Here is a 10,405-nt window from a genome sequence, read left to right on the forward strand (position 1 = left end):
TCCTTCCTTCCTTCCTTCCTTCCTTCCTTCCTTCCTTCCTTCCTTCCTTCCTTCCTTCCTTCCTTCCTTCCTTCCTTCCTTCCTTCCTTCCTTCCTTCCTTCCTTCCTTCCTTCCTTCCTTCCTTCCTTCCTTCCTTCCTTCCTTCCTTCCTTCCTTCCTCCCTTCCTCCCTTCCTCCCTTCCTCCCTTCCTCCCTTCCTCCCTTCCTCCCTTCCTCCCTTCCTCCCTTCCTCCCTTCCTCCCTTCCTCCCTTCCTCCCTTCCTCCCTTCCTCCCTTCCTCCCTTCCTCCCTTCCTCCTTTCCTCCCTTCCTGTTTCAGGCTTTTTGCTTTTCCCCACTGAGTCAATGTGAATTCAAAGCTCAGTGCAATCACTCCATCCCCAACCCTGCCTCAAGCTCATCCCCATCTCAAGCCCACCCTCGTCCTCATCCCAAGCCCATCCCACCCCCATCGCCATCCCACTCTGGCCCCCAATTCAAGCCCATCCCACCTCCGTCACCATCTCCACACCTTTCCCACCTCCATTCCCATCCCAAACCCATCTCATCCCCATCCCTGTCCCCATCCCCATCTCCATCCCTATCCCCACCCCCATCCCCATACCAAATCCGTTGCTGTCCCCGCTCCCACCACACCCCCACCCTCATCCCCACATCCCTACCCCCATTCCCACTGGGAAGAGTTACTGGGAATCTCTGCACCAGCTGGGACTTGGGTAGAATGAATGTGAGGAACGGATCTTCACTGAAAGTTTGGGAATCCTTGCACCAGTGGGGAATTGGGGAGAATTGACGAGAATCCCTGCACCGGTTGGGAAATGGAAGAATAAATGGGAATTTCTGCACCAGCTGGGGACTTGGGTAGAATGAGCGGGAGGAATTGGCTCTGGGAATCTCTGCACCAGTTGGAGAAATGGGGGAGTTACTGGGAATCTCAGGGCCAGCTGGGAATTGGAGGAATGAATGGGATGAATTGGGCCATGCTGAGGATTTGGGAACCCCTGCACCAGTTGGGAAGTGGGGAGAATTAATGGGAAGCTCAGGGCCAGCTGAGGCTTGGAAGAATGAATGGGAGGAATTGGCTCTGCTGGCATAGGGGGCTCAAAGGCGGGGGGGGGGGGGGAGGAGGAGGGGGTGATGCTCCTTGCAGAGTTCTTTAACATTCCCGGGATTCCAGGAGAGGGTCGCAGCAATGAGGAGAGGGGGGATGAAGTAAAAACCTTCTGTCCATCAGCAGCAGTCGCAGCCGTGAGGCTGAAGGAGAACCTTTGGCTCTGTTTGAAAACACGAAATCCACGAAAGCCATTAACGCTGCCTTGAGAAAACAGAGGTGCAATGAAGGGGAGGGAGAGGTCTGTTGACTTTGGAAGCATTTCCCTGTGAGTTCTCTCTGCTGGGCACCAGGATGTGCTCAGATGGGGTTTCTGGGACGGAGGAGGGGGTGGAGAGGGGCGGATGCTGCAAAACATGGCTGCGAAACGATCAGAGAAGGGTAAAAAATAAATTAAAACAGAAGGGAAACTCCCAGCAGCGGGGAGGGAAACGCACCTCCAGCATTGCTGCAAATGGACTCAGGCGCCCGAGCTCCAACCCGGGGCGATCGTTCAGCTGCAAAAGGAGACTGAATGGCGTCAGGTTTTTTGGGGGGTTATTATTAAGATTTTCGGTGTTGTTTTCAGGAGGAGTGAATTTTTGGGGGAGGAGTTCCGCGTCCTTGAAGGGTGAGGTCACTCGGGGTCATGCGTGCGTTTGGTTTCTCTCCAACCCGACGCAATCTCAGCTCTGCTCCCTTCAGTCTGCAAATGGATGCTCTCTTCTTTCCTGCTTTTTTTACCCCCCTTTTTGCAAAAACACGAAGGAAAAAACTGCTGTTGTTAAGCTCAGAAATGTTCTCTCCCCTCTGTCTGAAAGCACAAAACCACCCAGGACGGGTTTGCACAAGCCCTGATCTGATCCAACCTGATCTCTCCTCCCTCTTTGTCCTGAATTTGGGCTCTGTGCGTTCAATGGGGCCCAGAACTGCAAAAAATGCACCGTTGCCTCTTTGCTGCAAAGCTGCCACGGATGTCTGAGTGCTGAGCCGTTGGGGCAGGGGGTTGGAATTTGGGTTTGGGTTTGGAACCGGACCCGCTGGGTTCTGCTGTCCCGATTGCTCTGGGTGTTGGTGGATAGGAACTGGTGAACTGGTTCTGCTGGGTTCTCCGTTGTTGTTCTGGGTTTGGAATCAGTTCTGCTGGGTTCTGCTCTCCCGATTGCTCTGGGTGTTGGTGGATAGGAACTGGTTCTGCTGGGTTCTCCGTTGTTGTTCTTGGTTTGGAACTGGTTCCGTTGGGTTCTGCTCTCCCGATTGCTCTGGGTGTTGGCTGATGGGAACAGATTCTGCTGGGCTCTGCTCTCCTGATCACCCCAGGCGCTGGTGGATGGAACATCACTGATGTTCTGGGTTTGGACCTGGTCCTGCTGGGCTCTGCTCTCCCGATCACCCAGGTGTTGGCTGATGGGAACCAGTTCTGCTGGATTCTTCGTTGGTGTTCTGGGTTTGGAATCCATCCTGCTTGGGTTCTGCTCTCCTGATCACCCCACAGGTGTTGGTCCTGGGGTTCTTCATTGGATTTAGAATTGGTCCCACTGGGTTCTGCTCTCCTGATCACTGAGGTGTTGGTGGATGGGAAACGGTTCTGCTGGGTTCTTCCTTGAAATTCTGGGGGTTTCTGCTGAGTTCTCCGCTGACATTCTGACAGCCCATCACTGCTGTTTGCGTGCTGGGCTCAGAGCGGAGCTTTAAACCCACTGCTCTCAGCACGGAACACCAAAAGGAAGGAGCGGGCAAATGAGGGTCCTAAAAGGATCCTGGAGACGAGCAGATCAGAAACGCATTGTGTGGAGGGAAGGATCAGCCCCTGTCACTCTGACAGCTCGGATTTCTCCTCGTCATGATGGCACTGGAAGTCTGCGACCAAAGGCTTTGTCTCCAATGAGTATTTCTGGCTCTGTGTTACGCTCCTACTTCTCAACACTCCTTGGTGGTTCTCTGCCACAAGGAGGTGACTCCATTAAACTTTAACTTTCCCAGGAGAGAACTCTGCTCCTGTGACGTTTTGCTGCTCAGAGGAACCACGTGAAGGGCGGTGGAACCTCTGCAGGTCACCCTCTTGCTCGGGAGGTTGTGGATTTACAACCAGCTGATGATGCTCAGCTCTTCCCAATTCATTTTTATGCATTTTTTTTGGCGGCTTGCGTGAGCTCCGTGGCATCGTTTCAGCTGTGGAGGCTGCAGAATGAAGGGAGACCTTGAGGAGGTCGGTGTGATGCTCAGCTTCTGTCGGACCCCAGGGTTGCCCTGCTGACATTCCAACCTCTCCTCATCCATCGCTGCTCCTCCCGACCCATTCCCACCTCTGCCGGTTCTGTGGGTGATTCCTCAGCCCTTCTGGTTCTGCTGGTGATTCCTCAGCCTTTCAGTTCAGCCTCAAATCTCCGTGATGAAGGCTGAGGAAGACCGCAGGTCTTAAGTGAGCAGCCGAGCACAGGTGGGTCCGGTGGGCCCAGTTTGTGCTTTATACTGGTGAAACCACCCCCCCAGCCCGATGCCGACGGATCGGAACCGACTCCTTCCAGCCCACATTCGGAACCAGACTCCAGCTTCCATCAAGGAGGAGAGGACTCGGATTGGGGTGGATCCGGGATCCCGAAGGATCCGCCCAAGGGGAGGGGTCCAAGGAGGGAAGGGCTCATCGCAGCTCTGGCAAATTCGCCTTTGGGAGCCGTCGGCCTTAACGCCTCTCTGAAACTTTTCCACTCAGCTCTTTGGGTTTGGAAAGGCCCTTTGCCCCCCTCCCTCCCTCCCAAGATGGGGTTCTCCATATGGAACAGCTCTCCCTCTTCCCTGCGGCGGGGACAGCGATGCTAGAAGCGCGGTCTGGATGCAGTGGGTGTGTTTGCAGGTAAGAATGGCTTTATTTTTAACAGAGAGCAAAAACTTTGTCCTCTTTTTTTTTCTTCACTCTTTTTTTTCTGCCGGAAAGGAACCACAAACAACAACAACAACAAAAAAAAGGAGCGGCGCTTTCAACCTTTGGCCCCATCAATTTGCGCGGCGTGAAACAAATGGGACGGCGAGCCGGCTTGGGACAATGGGTCTATAAAAGGCAGTTTTAATTAGCACTGATTGTGGATCTGAGAGGTCCATCCCCGCTCCGTCCTCCCACACCTCCGGGGGGCTGAGCAGCGACTCTCACATTCGTGGGAGGAAGGCAGGGATGGGAGGAGGGCCCCCCTCGTGCTGTGATTTCCAGCACAGAACCTCTTGAGCTCAGTGTGAATGGAGGGCAGCGGTTCTATGAGCGAGGAGAGGGGGGGGAGAGGGCTGGGAAGGGGGGGAAAGGGCTGGGAGGGGGGGGGGAAATGCGTTTTCATGGCCTCTCCCTGTGCCCCCACTGCGGTGTTTTCTCATTGAGAAAGGGAGCGGAGTTGGAGGAGTGCGTTCACTTCTGGTTTTGGCCATTCAACGCCGCTGTGGGTTGGGGGGCGAGGAGGGGGGAAATCCCATAAGATCCCATCACGGAGCGTGAAGAGCTGTGAGGAGGGGTCTGGGGGCTCGTCCAGATCCGCTGTGCATCACAGCAACAGATTTTGCTCGCACTCTTCCTTTCCCCCCCATCGTGTTTTGCTTCGTGGCGTTGTTCTCTGCCACCGAGCGCCAAGGTCGCCTGGCTAATTAACTGCAGGGCTGTAATCAAGAGGCACAGCAGCTGCTGCTGCTTACTGGGGACGTACCCCCATCCCCCCCCCTCCCGCCCCCCAGCTCAGTGTCACACCGATTCAATTCGCTGTTGGCTCAGAAGTCTGGGAGGAGGAGTTGGACTCCGCGATCCCAATGGGTTCCTTTCAGTTTGGGATGCCCTACGAGGATCTCCCTTGGAAATTTTGAGGTTTCTCGACTGAAAGCGTGGGGTGAGCAGCTGCTGGGCCAAAACGATGCCCACTGTGCCAGATGAATCCCCGTGGTTGTGGGGGGAAGGGCTTTAAATGGCAAAAAAAAAAATGTCAGTAGGGTTGGATGGCAGAAAGAGTGAATGGGGTTCAATGGCAAAAAAAAAAAAAAGTGAGTGGGGTTTGATGGCAAAAAAAAAAGGGAACGGGGTTGGATGTGAGTTGGATGGCATTTATGGCTTTGCTTCATGTCTGCGCGGCTGGATCATTATGGGATGCTCTGAGCCCCGGTCCCACTGCAATCCCTTCCTCCCTGGGCATCCATGTGTGTCACCACGCAGTGACTTCAGCAGTGCTCTGCTGTCCTTTGGGGGTTCTGCTTTTCAAGCACTGGGTGGGAGCTGAGAGTTTGGAGCTGCTTTGCTGTCAGAATGGCCTCTCCCCAAATTCTACCTCCCAACCTGGAGCCTTCCTCCCTTCCTCCTTCATCCCAGTATAAATGTTCCCCTCTCCCCTTTTTCCCAGTATAAATGTTCCCCTCTCCCCCCTTTCCCAGTATAAATGCTCCCCTCTCCCCCTTTCCCAGTATAAATGTTCCCCTCTCCCCCCTTTCCCAGTATAAATGTTCCCCTCTCCCCCTTTCCCAGTATAAATGCACCCCCTCTCCCCCTTTCCCAGTATAAATGTTCCCCTCTCCCCCTTTCCCAGTATAAATGTACCCTTCTCCCCCTTTCCCAGTATAAATGTTCCCCTCTCCCCCTTTCCCAGTATAAATGTACCTCTGTCTCCCCTTTTCCCAGCAGAGATCAAAAGTTCAGCGCAGTGCCAGACCTGACTGCGTTGTTTGCCCAATGCTGTGCTGGGTGCGGGCGATAACGAGCCTGATTAATGACCTCACCTCCCTGCTGCTAACGAGAGCTGCAGAGTCCCGGAATGCAGTCTGTGCTGGCAGGGGAGCAGAGGACGGAGTTGTTGGGACAGTGGGAGTCTGAGCTGCGTTTGGGGGGGGGTTAAAGTGTTCAGTGGGGTGGGGTGGGAGGGTCCTGACAGGTCAGCCTGGGAGGGGTTGGGTTCAAAAGGTCCTTACAGGCCAATCAGGGAATGGTTGAGTTGGAGGGGTCCTTACAGGTCAACCAGGGAATGATTGGGTTGGAAGGGTCCCTACGGGTCAACTGGAGAATGGCTGGGGTGGGGTGGAAGGGTCCTTGCAGGACAGTCAGAGAATGGTTGAGTTGGAGGGGTCCTTACAGGTCAACTATGGAGAGCTTGGGGGTGGAAGGGTCCTTCCAGGTCAACCATGGAACCAGGGAATGGTTGAGTTGGAGGGGTCCTTTCAGGTCAACCATGGAGTGCTTGGGGTGGAAAGGTCCTTGCAGGTCAACCAGGGAGTGCTTGGGGGTGGAAGGGTCCTTCCAGGTCAACCATGGAACCAGGGAATGATCGGGGTGGAGGGGTCCTTCCAGGTCAACCATGGAGTGTTTGGGGTGGAAAGGTCCTTGCAGGTCATCTTTAGAAGCATAAAACCATAGAAATGGGGTTGAAGGAACAGGGGTCCAGTGCTGGGGGGTGGCACCTGATGGCCTTTCCAGGTCCCCTCCACCCTGGCCCATTCTGTGCTTTGCCAACCCCTCCATGTCAGGCCCTGCTTTTGCATCTGGGTGTCTGTAGGACGGGAAGGGAAATGATCAGAGTCCTTCCCAGGAGTTGGGCTCCATCCTCCCCGCAGTTCCACTCTGACTCGGGATACCCTCTGAGTTCTGACACTTCCTCGTCTCCCCCCACGAGGTTTCCCCCCCGATGTAACGAGTGTTGAACGACAGCACTGTTGCAGACCTGGAGGGGACGGATGGAGAGCTCATGGGAGGTATGGGGTGCTGGGAGTGACGTCGCGGTTCTGTGAGGTTCTGTGATTCCATGGTTCTGTGGTTCTATGGTTCTGTCTGTGGTTCTGTGAGGTTCTTGAGGTTCTCTGGTTCCATGGTTCTTTGGTTCCACAGTTCTGTGAGGTTCTGTGGTTCTGTGAGGTTCTGTAATTCCATGGTTCTGTGAGCTTCTGTGAGCTTCTGTGGTTCCATGGCTCTGTGAGGTTCTGTGAGGTTCCACAGTTCTGCCAGGTTCTCTGGTTCTGTCTGTGGTTCTGTGAGGTTTTCTGGTTCCATGGTTCTGTGGTTCTATGGCTCTGTGAGGTTTTGTGAGGTTCTGTGGTTCTGCGAGGTTCTCTGGTTCTGTCTGTGGTTCTGTGGTTCTGTGAGGTTCTGTGAGGTTCCATGGTTCTGCGAGGTTCTCTGGTTCTGTCTGTGGTTCTGTGTGGTTCTATGGTTCCATGGTTCTGTGGTTCTGTGAGGTTCTGTGAGGTTCTGTAATTCCATGGCTCTGTGAAGTTCTGTGGTTCCACGGTTCTGAGGTTCTGTGAGGTTCTGTGGTTCTGTAATTCCATGGCTCTGTGAGGTTCTGTGAGGTTCTGTGAGGTTCCATGGTTCTGCGATGTTCTCTGGTTCTGTCTGTTGTTCCATGAGGTTCTGTGGTTCCATGGTTCTGTGAGGTTCTGTGAGGTTCTGTGGTTCCATGGTTCTGTGGTTCTATGAGGTTCTGTGAGGTTCTGTAATTCCATGGCTCTGTGAAGTTCTGTGGTTCCACGGTTCTGTGAGGTTCTGTGAGGTTCTGTGGTTCTGCGATGTTCTCTGGTTCTGTCTGTGGTTCTGTGTGGTTCTGTGGTTCCATGGCTCTGTGGTTCCATGGTTCTGTGGCTCTGTGAGGCTCTGTGAGGTTCCGTGAGGTTCTGTGAAGTTCTGTGGCTCCATGGTTCTGTGAGGTTCTATGAGGTTCCATGATTCTGAGGTTCTGTGAGGTTCTGTGGTTCCATGGTTCTGTGGTTCCATGGCTCTGTGAGGTTCTGTTTGTGAGGTTCTGTGGTTCTGTGAGGTTCCATGGATCTCTGGTTCCATGGTTCTGTGAGGTTCTGTGAGGTTCTGTGAGGTTCCGTGAGGTTCCGTGGTTCCGTGACTCTGCAGATTGGGCCGTAGGGACGCTCAGTGCTGCTGCACAACGTGGTTTCCTCCCTGAGGGGCTTCTTATGGGGGCCTTTTTGGGGTGCGCTGCTCTATACCTCCCTTACAGGACCCTTCCAACCCAACCCATTCTATGCTTCTATGACCTTTAAGGACCCTTTCAACCCAACCCATTTTATGCTTCTATGACCTTTAAGGACCCTTTCAACCCAACTCATTTTATGCTTCTATGACCTTTAAGGACCCTTCCAACCCAACCCATTTTATGCTTCTATGACCTTTAAGGACCCTTCCAATCCACTCCGTGGTTCTGTGGTTTTTTTAAGGACCCCTCCAACCCAATTCTAAAGTTCTCTGACCTTTAAGGACCCTTCCAACCCAACCATTCAATGTCCCCATGGTTGTAAATGACCCTTCCAACCCATTCTGTGCTTCTGTGATCTTTAAGGACCCTTCCAACCCAACCCATTCTATGCTTCTGTGATCTTTAAGGACCCTTCCAACCCAACCCATTCTATGCTTCTGTGATCTTAAAGGACCCTTCCAACCCAACCCATTCTATGCTTCTGTGATCTTTAAGGACCCTCCCAACCCAACCCATTCTATGCTTCTGTGATCTTTAAGGACCCTTCCAACCCAACCCATTTTATGCTTCTATGACCTTTAAGGACCCTTCCAACCCAACCCATTCTATGCTTCTATGATCTTAAGGACCCTTTCAACCCAATCCATTTTATGCTTCTATGACCTTTAAGGACCCTCCCAACCCAACCCATTCTATGCTTCTATGACCTTTAAGGACCCTTTCAACCCAACCCATTTTATGCTTCTGTGACCTTTAAGGACCCTTCCAATCCACTCCGTGGTTCTGTGGTTTTTTTTTAAGGACCCCTCCAACCCATTCTAAAGTTCTCTGACCTTTAAGGACCCTTCCAACCCAACCATTCAATGTTCCTATGGTTGTAAATGACCCTTCCAACCCATTCTGTGCTTCTATGATCTTTAAGGACCCTTCCAACCCAACCCATTCTATGCTTCTGTGATCTTAAAGGACTCTTCCAACCCATTCTATGGCTCTGTGATTTTTTTTTTTAAGGACCCTTCCAACCTACTCTAACGTTCTTTGACCTTTAAGGACCCTTCCAACCCATTCCATAGTTCCACAGCCTTCCAGGACCCCTCCAAACCAATCTTTTGACATTTCTACCACCTCCCAGAACCCCACCCCACTCGTCAGCTTTCCCCCCTCCCTCCCCACCCCCCAACCACACCGTCCCCACGCCTGCCCCCCCTCTCACCACTTTCTCCCCCCACCTTCCAGGCCGGCGGCCATGAAGCACTGTTACTACAACGAGTCGGTGGGTTTCTTCTACAACAACAGCCGGAAGGAGCTCACCACCTACTGGAGGACCAAAGATGTCCTGGTGGTGGCCCTGGGTCTCACCGTCAGCCTCATCGTCCTCCTCACCAACCTCCTGGTCATCGCCGCCATCATCATCAACCGCCGCTTCCATTACCCCATCTATTACCTCCTGGGCAACCTGGCAGCCGCCGACCTCTTTGCTGGCATTGCTTACATGTTCCTCATGTTCCACACGGGGCCGAGGACGGCCGAACTCTCCCTGAAGACCTGGTTTATCCGGCAGAGCCTCCTGGACACCAGTCTGACCGCTTCGGTGGTCAACCTCTTGGCCATCGCGGTGGAGAGGCACCAGACGGTGCTGACCATGCAGCTCCACAGCAAGATGTCCAACCAACGCGTCATGATCCTCATCTTCTGCATCTGGGCCACGGCTCTGCTGCTGGGGTTGATCCCATCCTACGGTTGGCACTGCCTGTGCGCCCTGGAGGAGTGCTCCAGCATGGCCCCGCTCTACAGCCGCAGCTACCTGACCTTCTGGGCCATCTCCAACCTCCTCGTCTTCCTCCTCATGGCGGTGGTCTACGCCCACATCTTCATCTACGTCAAGAGGAAGATGGGGCGGATGTCGGCGCACACCTCCTTCCACCCGCGCTACAGGGAGACCGTGGTCGGCCTCGTCAAGACGGTCACCATCATCCTCGGTGAGCTGGGGGGGTCGCGGCTCACTGACATTCCCTCCGAGGCTGTGGGGCTGTTCCGGCACTCCCTCTTTTCCCTGAGAGGCTGTGGGGTCCCTACAGCGTTCCCTTGGGGGTTGGGGTCACTGCAGTCTTCCCTTGGGGGGTTGTGGGGTCATTACAGTGCCCCCTCTGTACCCCAGGGCTTGGGGGTCACTACAGAGTTCTCTCAGGGGCTGGGGATCTCTATAGCATTCTCTCCTTCCCCCCAGGGGTTATGGGGTCACTACAGAGCTCCTTCTGGGGCTGGGGGTCACTACAGTGTTCTCTCCTTCCCCCCAAGAGTTATGGGGTCTCTACAGAGCTCCCTCCTTCCCACCAGGGGTTTTGGTATAACTACAGCGTTCCCTTGGGGGTGCGGGTCA

The 10,405-nt window shown here is 54.0% G+C and overlaps 1 protein-coding gene across 2 annotated transcripts in view; it reads left to right on the plus strand.

Annotated features, from left to right (window-relative positions):
* Positions 1 to 3,635: 3,635 nt before the first annotated feature.
* Positions 3,636 to 10,405, plus strand: part of LPAR2 (lysophosphatidic acid receptor 2) — a 10,422-nt gene continuing 3,652 nt past the window's right edge. The window contains exons 1-2 of one of the 2 annotated variants that reach the window (XM_052669826.1): positions 3,636 to 3,944; positions 9,262 to 10,004. In XM_052669826.1, the coding sequence (XP_052525786.1) occupies positions 3,865 to 3,944; positions 9,262 to 10,004 (823 nt within the window). In that variant the 5' untranslated portion in view covers positions 3,636 to 3,864. The remainder of the gene's footprint in view (positions 3,945 to 9,261; positions 10,005 to 10,405) is intronic. The other variant, XM_052669825.1, reaches the window with a different exon arrangement.

Source organism: Tympanuchus pallidicinctus, unplaced genomic scaffold (assembly GCF_026119805.1).
Source record: "Tympanuchus pallidicinctus isolate F22 unplaced genomic scaffold, pur_lepc_1.0 scaffold86, whole genome shotgun sequence".
In the NCBI taxonomy this organism is placed as follows: domain Eukaryota; kingdom Metazoa; phylum Chordata; class Aves; order Galliformes; family Phasianidae; genus Tympanuchus; species Tympanuchus pallidicinctus.